Raw genomic sequence first — 14,604 nt, 5'->3', positions numbered from 1 at the left:
TTTGCAGACAACATTGGCACTGAGCTGTTGGAACTGACTGGGCCTGGCCGGGAGACGAGCTGTCACTCCCTTTGTTTCACCCTGATTTTTCTCTAGAAGAGCACTTTTGTCACACCCCATGCTGTTGAAGGTGCCTTGGGCAAGAGGAAGGATGTCATGTCGGGAGGATTTGGCTTCTGAGCAATTGCATAAACACTGCAGAAGCTGCAGTCTTAAAAGCCAAGGTTTGAGGCAGAGCTGGCCTTGAGGTTGGCCACGAAATAATTTTTTTTTTTTTTTTTTTTGCCACTGCTGCGGCAGCTGTACGGTGGAGCTGAGTGGTACCAATGTCACCTACCGTGTTTAATCATCAATACCCTGTAAACTGAAGTCACCTTTTTTTGTTTCTTCAAAGGATCAGAATTGCTAGAGTCAATGAATCTGACCATGTTAAGCAGCCTTTGCTTTATGAAAAAAAAAATCCACCATCCCAAACCCCAGGCTGTTAAAACCTGATGTTTTCTGTTGCCAGGAGAAGGGCGTTTTTGCTATAAATGAAAGACATGACAGGGGGTATTTTGAAGCTTTGTTTTGGTTATTGTCGGTTCTGCCAACAAGTAACATCTGTATTTATTTTCCAAACTCCTCCAATGGCTGATTTGCATCTGTTTAGTTCTCTGAGTAACATTTCATTTCCTGACTTTATAGGTTGCTATAAAATCCATTCGTAAGGACAAAATTAAGGATGAACAAGACATGGTTCACATCAGACGAGAGATTGAGATCATGTCATCCCTCAACCATCCTCATATCATCAGTATTTATGAAGGTCAGTGATTTTTTTTTTTCACCCCTGTATCAGTTACCATTTCTCATACCATGGAGCCTGCCAAGACTTTTGGGTAATTGCCTTTCTGGGCGGGAGCCAAGTATTTTTCCTCATGATGAAAAAATAGCCAGGCGTTATCTCTTATTTGGTACCTTGAACGCAACCAGACACACATGAGTGCAGCTCATTTTGGTCATAAAATATCTCTGGCGGATGCCTTATTCTGTCTTCCCAAGTCCTTGGCGGTTGCTAAGCAACGCATCTTATTGAAAGCCAGTCTGTGAGACAGCCGTGGTTTCTGAAAAAGGGCCGTTTGCTGGGTGACCAAATAACAGTGGATACATTGTAAATGCCCTTCCCCAAAGCCAGTTGCTTTGGTGGTGGTGTGAAGAGTTCTTCAAAGCCAGGCTCTTGGAGTTAGGAATGAACTCTGAGCAGGTCCGGGAAGCACCAGGAACGAGAGTAGCTGCAGCAGATGCTTTGCAAATGGAGTCTAAATCGTGTTGGTGTTTGTAAAAGGGCAGGGTGGGGAAAAGCTTATAAAAATGTTCAGGCTTCAATTCAACCCTTTCGTCCTTCCTGGGAAGAAATGGAGAGTATAAACCTCCCACAGACTATCATTTTTTAAAAAAGATTCCATAAAGAAGTTATACAGCAATACATGTTTATAACAGAAATGATTGAAATAGAAATGTTAAAATTAAAAAATAATTTCTGTTCTGACTTCCAGTTTGATAGATAGCTCTCTATCCATATGTATTAATGTATTTTTATCTATTTCTCTGTATCCAAATGTGGTTTTTATCCAATGTTAGATCATTCTGTTTACACTGGTTTTTAGCTTGATTTTTTTTCCATTTGTTATACATCTCTTCCTGTGTCAGTAAATATTCCCCTGTAAAGCCATTTGAAGGCTTTATCATATTCCATTTATGGACATACCATAATTTATTGAATGTAATTGCTTTTGCCAAACACTTAAGTTGTTCCAAATTTCTGGTTATTATAAACAGGGCTTTGGTGATTCTCCTTGTGTACCATATTGACATTCATTTCTGATTATTTTATTACGAAAAATTCTCAGTCTTGGACTTACTAAGTCAAAATGTTTCCCCAAACTATTTTAAAATATATGATTGAGTCAGAAAAATGGACCTACTTTTAATTTTTGATCTGATTGTAGGACATTATCAGGAGAGCAGATGGTGACCCTAAAATCTCTCTGGTAGTTGTAGTTTTCCCTCATGTGGTTTCCTGATCTTTTTTGCCATTCTTTTTTCTGCTGCTTCTATTTTTGCTTCTTATCCAGAAGTAAATGTTGGTAATATCTTATCTTTTATCCTGATCATTTTAAAGCTCATTTTTGGAGCCCTTGGGGATTGGATTTTTAAGGGAAATCTTTATCCATGCAATCATTTATTCATTCCACAAACATCTCTTACAGTAATTCTCAAAGTGCAGTGCCTAGGCCGGCAGCAACAGCATCACTTGAGATTATTAGAAATGCAATTTCTCAAGCTTCACTCAGGACCTGCTGAATCAGAAACTCTGGGGGTAGGACCCAGCAATCTGAGTTTTAACAAGTTTGGGAATCATTGGTCTACTGTCTACTTGTTGAGCACTCTAATGCGGTTAGACATCTAAAGCTGAATATGATATGGATCCCATACTCAAGAAGCAATACAAGGCAATATGGAAAAAGAATTGTGTAGACCTGTAGACAACATATTCTGGGACCATGGAGGCCTGGGGGTTAGAAGTTTTCATGAAGATGTATGGCTTCTTGGCTGGGCCTTGAAGGAGTTTTCTTGGAGGAAAAAACTGGCAAAAGTAGAATTCCATGCTGATAAAAACAAAACCTGCATATGCCTGATGAATGAGGGGAATTTCTGGAAGTTAGAAGTGAGTAGAGATACAAAGTGCAGGTGAAAGTGAGTTTTATTAAATTCTCAGGTGTTTTGTTCCATGTGGCCTGGTTACAATAGAAACCTGAAGGCCACGCACGTGAAGGATGAATATACGGTGTGGACCCGTGTGGGTCCCATGCTCCGTGGGCACTGTTGTGTTTTGGGTTCCTTGGCTTAGAGCAGGAGCCTTGTTTCTTCATCAGGAAGGTGGAGGGAGTTTATTCCCAGCATGAAGGTTCCGGCTTCTTTGTCTGGGAGGCAGTCTGTGGTAGCTGAAGTCTGGCATGGAGAAACCGGACTTCTTCCCCAGCACCATGCCCTCTCTGGCCTTGGGGATCAGACAGGACAAATGGGGAACAGGGAACCGTCTCCTGCCAAAGGCAAGGTCAGAGATGAACCTTAATGGAAGAACATTTTATTATCAAGGTCTCGTTGGCCTCAGTGCAGACCCTGCTGGAAACTTGAAGCAGAAGAGGATCTTTTGCTTATCACTTTAGAGATGGGCATGGGTGCGAATTAAAGTTCTCTTGGTGATTAGGAATTTCTGTCAAGGCCTCAGGAGGGAGCTTGGGCCTCAATTCGTAAAACCCTTAGAGCAGGTTTAAGGGAGTCAGGAAAATGCTTGAGTTCAGACCCAAATCCTTCACTGTGGCCTGGGCATGAGACTTTGGGCAAGATGGCGGTCCTCTCAGTGCCACAGTAACCGCACCTGTAAATGGGGATGACCATTCTACTCCTCTCGTAGTGTTGTCAGTAGGATTAAACAGCATGATGCATGCATCTGGTAAGCTCAGAAAAGATAATTATTGTGAGGGCACTATAATCATCACAAGTAGTTCTTACAAGGGCCTTTTATAGGGGATCTGCAGGGCCTATGAACCCCCTGGAATAGTCTATAACTATACAGTCCAACACAGAAGCCACTAGCCCCAGGTGGATATTTATTTATTTATTTTTTTTTTTGAGACAGAGTCTCACTCTGTTGCCCGGGCTAGAGTGAGTGCCGTGGCGTCAGCCTAGCTCACAGCAACCTCAAACTCCTGGGCTCAAGCGATCCTCCTGTCTCAGCCTCCCAAGTAGCTGGGACTACAGGCATGCACCACCATGCCCGGCTAATTTTTTCTATATATATTTTTAGCTGTCCATATAATTCTTTCTATTTTTAGTAGAGATGGGGTCTCGCTCTTGCTCAGGCTGGTCTCGAACTCCTGAGCTCAAACGATCCGCCCACCTCGGCCTCCCAGAGAGCTAGGATTACAGGCGTGAGCCACCGCGCCCGGCCCCCAGGTGGATATTTAAACTAAAATTAATTAAAATAAAAAAAATTAAAAATTGAGTTCCTCAGTCACATGAACCACATTTCAAGTGCTCAGTAGCCACATGAGGCTAGTGGCTCCCATATTGGACGGTGTAGATACAGAACATTTTCATCCATGTAGAAAGTTCTACTGGATGGTGCTGCTGTGTAATGTTTCATGTGTTATGTGCATGGGTGACTCTTTTCTGAAGAGAGGGTGTGTCGCTTTCATTAGACTCTCAAAGGCATTCTTGACCTCAGATAGGTTAAAGAGAACCCACTGCCTTCCCGTGTTTTGTGACCTGCAGAGTACCATACAAAGGAAAGGTATTGTTTTTATCCAGAAAGCTCCCAGGGCCTTAAATGTGGCCTTTATTTCTTTTAATTTCTTAGAGCTCTCTGGTTTCTGTTCTTTTCCCTTCCCCTTCTCCCACGCAAGTTCTCTTTCTCCCACATCCGCTAAATAACTGTGGAGGAGGGCAGCTCCCCTCCCTTTCCCAGGGGTCAGCGGGAGCGTGCAAAGGCAGCTCTTACACCTTGAGTTGACACCCCACAATCCCTGAGTCCCGGCAGGACCCTAAGACCCAGCCCTGAGAGTAAAGTTTGAAATGTCGTCTGTAGAACTCTTCGTAGTTTACCAAGGTCTCCCTCATCGAGTTTCATTTGATCCCCACAGCAAACGAGTGAGGTGGGCAGGCCAGGTGGTCCCATTTTGCAGTTGTGGAGACTGAGGCTCTGGAAAGTTATTGATTTGCTGGGTGTATTGGTTTGCAGGGCTACTGTGACAAAGTACCACAGAATGGTGGCTTAAACAACAGAAATGGATTTTCTCACAGTTCCGGAGGCTGGAAGTGCGAGATCAAGGTGATCTCGCTGGGTCCGTTTCTTCTGAGGGCTATGAGGGAAGGGTGTGTTCTAGGTCTCTCTCCTCAGCCTATACATGGCCGTCTTCTTGCTGTTTCTTTGCATTCTCTTCCCACTGTATGTGTCTGTGTCCAGATCTCCTCTTCTCTGAAGGACACCAGTCATACTGGATTGGGGTCCACACTAATGACCTCATTTTAACTCAATTATATCTGTAAAGATCTTGTCTCCAAATAGGGTCACATTCTGAGGCACCTGGAATTAGGGCTTCAACATATGAGGTTGTTTTTTGTTTTTTTTTTTTTTTTGGTGGAGACACAATTTAGCTCATCACACCAGGTGTCATAGCTAGTTGGTGACCCTGACACACAGGTCTCCTGACTCCATTTGTCTTTTTCCCTCTGCCAGGCCTCAGCCCAGGATTTCTGATCTGTGCCTTGTTTCGCTGGCTCTGCAGCCCACCTCAGCCTGGCCTTTTCGGTCCTGACCTTGCCTGCCCCTGCTGCAACCCTGGGGTGTGGGGCGGCGGAGGGGGACAAGGATGGTGGCAGCAGTGGTGGTGGGGACCCAAGTCTGGCAGTCCAGAGAGGGGACCCTTCTCTCTGGAAGCTGATTGGTTGACAGGCCGTCAGGAGCCTGAGCTCAGTGCCGAAATGCATTAATTTGCTCAGCGAGAAATCAATGCCGTGGCACCCTAAGTGGCTATTGGGACACCGGCCAAGTGAATAGAAGCTATTTAAGAACCTTACAATTTCTTCTTCAACGAAGACCTTTATGATTAAAAAAACAAACACACAGCAGCAATAGCAGCAGCCACAGCAGCCGCAGTACAGCAACAACAGTGCAATATGACAAAGCAATGACGTGCCTCACTCTGTGTGTTTAGGAACTTTGGGTATTCATGAGGGGGAGGCATCATCTTGGACTGTACTAACTGTTGATATTAAAATACTAGTTCCAGGTAAAAAGTAATTCATCTGTCAAAAAAAAAAAGATACTAATTAAGTATCTACTATGTGCCAAGCCCTATTCTAGCACTGGGAACAGAGGGGCAAATGAAACAAGCTTCTGTCTGTCTTGGAGCTGACATTCCAGGAGAGAAGACAGACAACAAAGTCAACAGTCCAGGTGGTCAGGAAAGGCCTTTCTAACTGAGTTTTGAGCTGAGTGATTTTTGAGTAAGTGATTTTTGTGCTGAGACCTGAATGAAACAGAGACTAAGCCCTTCAATGACCTGGGCACTCCAGGCAAAAGGAACAGCATGTGCAGATGCTCAGAGGAGGGCGGGAGTATGCGTGGGTAGAAGTGACAGGACCTGTGAGACTGAGGCAGGAGTGAGGAGGGTGGCAGGAGAGGCCAGATCTGGACCACGTTGGCTAGTGGAAGGAATGTGGATTCTATACCGGGAATGACAGGAAGCCACTGGAAAGTTTTGAGGAAAAAGTAGCGTTTTTTGATTTGTGCTTTAAAATAGTACTAATGATAGCTAGGAGTTCATGTTTGCCCTGTGCTAGGAGTGTGCCTGTGTTTTCTTACTTAATCCTTGCATGTGTGAAATGTGAACTGTTAACATCCCTATTTTATGGCAAGGGAAATTTAGCTTAGAGGAAAGGTCCATTTTCCAAGTTTGTACCAACTTAGAAGTGGTGGATCTGAGAGCTGAAGCCAGTGTTCCTGATACTGACTAGGTCAGTTGTTGGTCTGCAGCGATCTCTAGGTGGAGGAAAGATCTCTAGTTGTCTTCGACCCTGTGATACAGATAATTCCTAGCCTTCACAGAGGTTCCTGTCTTATGTATCTTGGAGGATTAAGCCCCACCGTTGTAGGTATTTTAGGAAATATTTCTGTCAACATCTCAGGAGGAAGGCTGAGGCCCAGACCTGGTAAACTCATAGGTCAAATGTTTTCTACACCATGAAAGTGTTAAGTCATTTATATAAAGTTCTCAATTCCTGCAGGCCTGTAGAGTCTGTGCCTGAAGCAGCTCTGTGATTCACCAAACCTCAAAAATAATTCCTTTCAAATGTGTCTTTCTCCAGCCAGACCCTGGCGTTAACTCTCCTATTGACCTGTGGGTGAAGGTGATTAACCCTCAAATTTGTCAACTCTGTGTAAACACAAACCATAACTGGCTTCTAATGCTAAGTAAATAAAAGAGGATGGACAGACACTTTCTAGAGTGTGATACTAAGGGTAACTTCATCGAGAGAAAAGAAAGAAATCTCTGGCACCATCTCCAACATGGACCCCTGGTTGGAGTCAAAGGAATTCCATTCTCTCAGCGGGGAGGTAATTGACAATATGGAAAAAACAGCTGAAAAGGAAGTGCCCGCCAGAGCTTTCTACTTGGTTGCCTAGGATGGGAAAGATAAAAACAGTTTTTGCCCGAGGTTCTGATTTCAGGACCCAGAGTTCAAACATCAAAGGCACGTTGTCTCACTCTCATTTCCCCTTTGAAAGCCTAGAAGACCCAATCTGCAAAACCACTGGGAATGAACATCTTTAGCATCCCATCTGGTCACAGTCCGGCATGGAAAACTGAAAAGGTGGGAGGTGGGGGAGATTCGGCCCATGCCTTCACTTTCATGCCCTTGGTTTTGGTTTCTGGAAATCCCTTCTCCTGGCCAGACAAGATTACATCTCTTTATTGGCCCTTTGCAATGTGACCTGCTAGAATTGGCCAGCTCTTTCATCACTTCTATTTTAGGTAAGGGTGATCCTGGCTTTCTGGGACGGAGTAGGAAGCGTCTCTGGCATTTGTTAGCTGTGATCTCTCTTCTATTGAAAGAATCTCTCAAACTTAAAAAAAAAAAAAAGAACTGAAATAGACAAACATGCCTCCTTTGATAAGCGTGTGAATCTCATGCCCCCACCTTGTGAGCCTTAAACCTGCTGCCAGTGAGAAGATGTAAAAGACTATTCTCAAATAGTCTCTGAATTCCTCCCATGAAGACACTTCAGATGCGCTCGCTGTCAGTTAAAAGCTATTCTCATCCTCTTAGAAATTGCATTACCGGAAGCTTTTTCAAGCTACTTGTGCCTCCTGAAGTTTTGATCTTTCTGAAAGGGGATGTCACTCTTGCCTCCTGGTGAAAATCACTGTTCTAACGTGCAGAGGAGCAGAGGAAAGGCCGAGGGACAGGGTCTGTGGAGGAGCCCGCAGCCCATATTGTGCACCGCAGGCCCTCCCAACTGTGGCCAGGGGCAGTGGGGCTTTTGCAAGATGTTTCCATGGAATCCAGCAGAGGTCCTGGAGTCGGAAAGTGTGGCTACCCTGTCCCCGGCTCCTGGAAAATGACCCGTTGAGAATGGCAGAACCCTGGCAAGCTGCCTAATAATGCATGTGAACAGTGCTTCTCAAACGGGGGTCCAGGACCAGTGATCCACTGGCATGGCTCCCAGCAAGCTGTGTAATAACCAGCCTTCTGGGTGACTCCGATGCACTCAAGTTTGAGAACCCCACTGTATTAGAGAAACCAAAGCAGGGCTGCATTTCTCGCATCGATTATTCGGAAATACCTACAGTGGAAGCAGTTCACAGCTCCCCTCTCAGGCTCAGCTGTGCTAATCCAGGGTTCTCAGGCAGGAAGACTTGCAAGCCTGTCCTGATGTAGGCTCTTTTGAAGGCAGAGAATGGCTGAATTATTCCAACAAGGTCAGTGGTCATGAATATTACCTACTGTTCTCATTCATTCATTTGCTTATTCAGTTATTCATTCATTCAGTCATTCATTTGTTTTACAAAAATTTATTGAACACTTATGTTCCAAGTACTATTCTAGTAGGGTGAGAATATGTTTATTGTCCAAATAGGCTTAGGTTTGAATGAGCCAATTGCCCTGCCAGTTGCTACTGTGTGACCTTGGGCTAGTGATGAAGCTCTCTGGGGCTCAGTTTCCTTATCTATAAAATGAGGCCAGTAGCCAGCTACTTTATAGATAACCTTGCAGGATTAAATGAGCTAATGAATAAAATTGTTACGCACAGTGCCAGAGATATGCTAATAAATGGTATCGATTATTCCTGATGTGATGTTTAGGGATCAATGAGATGTCCTTTCTGGCTGGAGTAGAAGCTTCTATCGGGAAGTGGTAGGAGAGAAGACTGAGGCCAGGTTGCCTAGATCAGTGATTCTGAATGCTGGATGCACAGTAGAATCTCATGAGGAGTTTGCAAAAAATGCTGATGGCCTGGGCCTCGCCCCCCCCAAGAGTTCCAATTTAATTGGCCAGGCTGAGCAATGTGGACCTAATCTTGAGACCAAGAGGAAAGGAGCCTTGTTCTGGAAACTTGTCTTAGTCCGATCATTTGTCATCGGTGAATTCCAGAGAAGAACGTGTGTCTGGCAGCAGTCACCAGCGAGCAGTGAGTGATACCTCTGGGCTTGGGTTTACTTAGTTAGCATTTGGTCGCTGCCCTCATCAGGGACTTAGAGCCCCATGAAGCAGTTTGTTGAACTTGGCAAAGTGGTGTATTATGCTTGTGTTTACTCTTTTGAACCCATGGCGAATTGCTGAGCATTTTAACACACTCCCTCTGCTGCCAGATTCACAAGTTCCACACGAAGTCCCTGCAGACTGGATCCAAATTAAGGACTCGCCCTTGTTAATAACGGAGCACCAGAGAGGCTTCTCCACTTTTAGTGATTTGAACAAGCCCTTCAGCTGTGAGTCTGTCCAGCCACGTTTCTAATGAGTTTCCTATTAAGTTAGCTATTTGACCTTCAAGTGTATTATTTTCATTGTTTTCATTTGATTACACCCAAGTCATTTTTCTAGAGGCTGGAGATTAGAAATAAAACAACCACAAACTAATGCTACTCCCTGGCTCTCCTGCCTCTCCCTCCTGGGCTTCCTGGAATTCAGTACTTGCTAGTGCCTTAAATAACACCAGTTATGCTGGCCGATGAGTTTTAAAGGAAAAAAAGAGACTGTATTGCCGTTTGCTATAGGGTCTTTTGAAGTGAACTGGGATGGTTCTCTTAATTTGCTTATGTGGTCAACAGCATGCATTTGGGAAGCTCCCAGAACACACAAGAGGGGCCTCCACAATGACCACCACGCACAACAGAGGGGATTTGGATATTGAAAGGGGGCTTGGAGGTGACTTCTAACCTGCAGAGCCTAGGATTTCCTGATTTGGGAAATGTTGTTCTCCCCCTTCCCCACCACGACTTCTGCCAGTGGGCTCACCTGGCAGGTACAACTCAGAGACAGACATCCATGCTTTGGAACAGCACTTGGGGCTGAAGAATGGATGGATAGAGAGCGGGGCTTGTCTGCACCCCAGCCTCTGCTCTGGGCCCCTTGAGTCCTTCAGTGTCTCTGAGTGTCAGTTCACCATCTCTGCCGTTCGCCCACCTCTATCCCATCACACACACACCCCCCTCGAGGGCACAAATACAGTCTCAGGTGTGGATTCTGCCAGTATATATCCATAACCCTGGATCTGATCCAGGCGTGTCTTCATTTGTTCCTTCTTAAACTGAGACTTGCTGCCTGATAGTAGCAGTTAATATTTATGCCTACACCTGCTGTGATAATCCTCATGATGAGGACATAAGATAGAGGCTTCATGTTAACTGATGAAGAAACTGAGGCACAGAAAGGCTAAGTGACCTGCCAAGTTCACCCACCTGGTAAGTGGTAGAGCAGCCTGGATTTGAACCCAGGTCACCTGGCTCTAGGAGTCAGGCTCTTAACCACCGCGCTGTGTTGCCCCGTGAGGTGGACTGGAATCTAGAACTGGCGAGATACTCCTCACAGTGGCTGAGCTGGCCATACTGGGGTGGTCAGAGCCAGAGGTGTGATAACCCCAGGCCTGGCTTTTCCACCCTGGTGAGATGAGTCCCCAGAGAAAACAAACTTCTGCTGGGGTTTCCAGGAGTGGAAGACTAAGGCTGTCTTCATGGGAGGCTCCTGCCCCGGTCACTGCCGCAGCTGGGGGAGCACGCTTTTCCCAGGAGCTCACTGTGCCGAGCACAAGAGCCCTCGCTTCAGGCTGGGGTAGTTGTGAGGGGTTCTGATCAACTGCTGGGGCTCTGTCAGAGTCAGGATTGTGTGTGCGAGTGTGTGTGTGTGAGAGAGAGAGAGAGAGAGAGAGAGAGGCTGGGGTGGAGCTGTAGAGGGGATGGTGGAGGAGATGGGGGGGCGGAGGGGGCGCCTGTGTGATGAGGTGTGTTGCTGACCATTGCATTCTATTATTCCCACCGTAGGGCCCTGTGTGGTTTCCATGGACATGCCCCCCAGGGGCGGTTGTGGAAGGAGGGTGGAGCCCAATGCCTGGTCCAGTGTGGTGCCCTTGAGTCCCCTCTGCCACGCGACTCCTCTCTTCAATCCACCTGTGTCCCCTACCTTCCTAGGATTTGATAGTGAGCATCCAAGTAGCACTGATAATCTTAGCAGGAACGAATGGCCCTTGGCCCGCCTTCTGCACCCCTTCTTCTGCAGGGAGCTTCTGTGCTTTCTTACCATCTCTTCTGCCTTCCACGAAGTCCACTGCTGGCAGTGGGTGGCCCTGCGTGCTGTGGTTCTCCTTGAGCACGCCAGCCAACATCTAGAGTTTTGGTTCAAGAAAAGACAATGAGTGAACTTAAAAGGCCTTTCGTTGTCCAAACCAGGAAACACGCTGACTCAACTCTGACCACAGGGGAGCTGCCAGTCCAGTTGAATTTTCTCGCCCTTACTGCCACGGGTTTTCCAGCTCTAGGGATCAGAGGGCCGTTTAGGGAAATCATGAGCCCACGAGGGGTTTAAAATTTAGTTCTGGGGAGGAAATTTTTGAAGAATGAATCTTGCATTGACTAAATGACCTGATTAGTTTGCAGACAGTTCTTTCCAAGGAAAGATCACTCCATTTCTGAAATGAAAAATAAGCTATGTCTGTGAGGATCTTACTGACCTTTTGTAAAAGAGCATGGCTTAGGAGTGGAAAGCAACGTCTGTCTGAGGTTTTGGGAAAATAATAAAAAGGCTGCTGCATGTGGAGGCAGCACTGTGGAAGAGATGGCAACGTCCTGGACCTCATTTGGAGACGGAGCTGATAGAAGGCAAAGGTGTGAAGGGAATTCTGACTGGTCCACTGCTAGGCCCTTGGCCTTTTTGTTTAACCGCTCCCCACCGGCCCGAGGTTACATGTAAACCAGAAAGATACCCTCCATTTTTGATAACTAGGTCTTCACGGAGCATCCTGTAAGTTGGTCCCCCCTCCCCTCCCAAGGCCACTTCCTTCCTAAATGGCCTAATGTACTTGGCTCTGACATGGCCCGTGGATGGTTAAAATGCCAAGATCTCCTCACTCATCAGCATTCCTCCCAGGCCAGAGCATTGTTTTTATAACACACATTTTCTCCAGTTATACAAGTTGCGTTATTAACCTCGAGGGCAGCAGGAGGGAATCGTTAGGAGTTGGGTAATTAACATGGTTGTGAAAGCCACGCTAATTACCCAGAAGGCAGAGCTGGACTGTCAAACTGAGCATCTGATGAAATTCAGGATTAATTTGGAGACATAGCTGTTGCTATAGCAACCGATCCCCACTCTCCCTTAAAATGGAAAACAAACAGAAAACAAGAAAAATTATTCAAGTTGGTGTCTGGGAATAAGGAAGGCCCTTCTGGGGAACAGTAGAAGAAAAAGGAGAGAGTTTAGGTATTGGGATATGTCAGAACAATGGGAAAAACCATCTCAGAAGCAAAACTCAAGTCATCTTGGGCGGTTCAGTTCCATGCCTGCTTTCTCTAGGAGTCAGTTCAGGCCCATTCAGGCTCAGCTCACTGGTCTTTCTCTCTGACCATCTAGGTACTTAGTACTTAAAGTCTGTCCCATACAGGTCAGCTCTTGCATTATTTTATAAGTACGAGTCATTTGCAACTAGAAAGCAGCTCTTTGAGGGCAAAGACTGCCTTATGCTCCTTATGTATTCCCTTTAGCACAAAGAAAAATGCTCAGATAAATGCTTCAGATAGCCTGATAATAAAGTGTTTTCAGGAAGGGTAGTGAGGTTGGCTCCATTTAATGAAGGAGAACCTTTATTGAGTATAATGCAAAGAGAATGAATGGGTGATGGAGGAAGGTGGTGGAGAGTCATGGCAAGAACATGTGCTTTTGAGTCACACAAATTTGCCATCCAATCTTACTGAGTATCGACCCAACAGAAATACATGTAGATTTGCATAAAAAGACATGCACAAGAATGTTCACATCAATACTGTTCGTAATGACCCTCACCTGGAAACAACCCAATGTCTATCAACAGCAGGATGGATAAATAAACCGTGATACGTGTGCATGGAGTACTCTAGAGCAATGACAGTGAACAGTCTTCGAGTACATTGAACAACACGGATTATTCTCATAAACATTATGTTGAGTTAATGAAGCCAGACACAAAAGAATGTATATTGCATGATTCCGTATTTTTTTTAATTTCAAATTGGCAAAGCTCATCTGTGATTTTGGCTTATGTTCATCATATTCATGATATTGGCTTCTCCATGTCCTTGGGGAAATGGCTAATGACAGAAAGAGGACACGGGGGGTGCTTGCAGGGGGCTAGCAGTGTTGTTTCCCAATGTGAGAACTGGTTCCCTATTTATAAAGTAGGGATAATATTGATACCTGTTTCATGGGATTGTTGTGAGAATTGAATGTTTTAATCCATGGCATGTAGTAATTGTTCAATAAATGTTAACTATTGTTATTATAAGCCTTCTAGGGAAGCAGAGGTCACTGTGTGGGAAGTCTGCTGGGAACAAGCGAGCCCTGAACTATTTCATAGGTCCAGGACCCTGGATGCTCCCTGTCCCTTGTTCCCATCTCTTAGATTGTTCTTGGCAATGTTTGGTCACCTGACTGACTCCCCTGGAGCTCCTACGGGTGTTCCAGGCCTGGGTATTTTATTCCTCGTCCTCTTCTTTCTCTTCGCCTAGTCCCTGGCCGTGCCCACTGCTGGTGGCTCTCCTGCTTGCGGTGCTTCTGTTTCTGCCCGGGTCCCCTTCCTCGTGCTGCCCTTCTACCTGGCCTGCCTTTCTCTCCCCTCTAAGCTGGGTAAAGTTTTCTTTCAGCATCCTCACTGTCATCCGCATAGTAGGTGCTTTGTAAAACTCTCTTGCTGCACTAAAAACCAGGCTGTGTGCCCCATGGACACGGCCCCCATGCCGAGGGGCTGAGCCAGGCTGAGCTCAGTTTCTATTCAGGGCTTTGATTTTCCTGGTCGGCCTGGCATGTCAGGGGCCATAGTTTTCCTTACCATTCTGGAGCCACCGGGCTTCTGGGTAAAGCTGTCTGGCCAAGAGACACAGGCTTTCATTTTTCAGAAAGGAAACCCTTCCCAACTGGTGGAAAATAAGCTTTTGCTTAGTGACTAATAACATAAACACAGACAAGATTTCTGGGCTTATAAATAACCAGTTGTAAAAGTGCCCAAGGGAAGCAGCCCTTTTTGCTAGAAGAATGGCCAAGAGTATTCCTGTCACCTCGCTGATAGTGACCTTAACCACGGGCAAGGAGCCTTGGACTGAGGGTGCGGAAGCTGCTCATTTTTCAGTGTGAATTTCTGAAGCCACGCTCTTATACATCATGAATCTTGGATTATTCTGGAAAAAGAAAAAGTGATCTCTCAGGTCCTTTCCTGCCCGAAAATGCTGCGATTCTGCGGCAGCCACAACATGTTTTGAAGAGTGATGCTGGTAGGGAGAGCAAAGTCTTAGGGCTTTGTTTTGCCAGAGC

At 45.7% G+C, this 14,604-nt stretch overlaps 1 protein-coding gene across 1 annotated transcript in view; it reads left to right on the top strand.

The window, feature by feature from the left end:
- NUAK1 (NUAK family kinase 1) overlaps positions 1-14,604 on the top strand; it is a 71,590-nt gene that overhangs the window by 30,358 nt on the left and 26,628 nt on the right. Inside the window, exon 2 of the mRNA XM_069490411.1 lies at positions 688-808. Coding sequence (XP_069346512.1) covers positions 688-808 — 121 coding nt within the window. The remainder of the gene's footprint in view (positions 1-687; positions 809-14,604) is intronic.

The sequence above is a fragment of the Eulemur rufifrons genome, chromosome 16 (assembly GCF_041146395.1).
Source record: "Eulemur rufifrons isolate Redbay chromosome 16, OSU_ERuf_1, whole genome shotgun sequence".
Lineage (NCBI taxonomy): Eukaryota > Metazoa > Chordata > Mammalia > Primates > Lemuridae > Eulemur > Eulemur rufifrons.
This window is presented reverse-complemented; position numbering and strand designations above follow the sequence as displayed.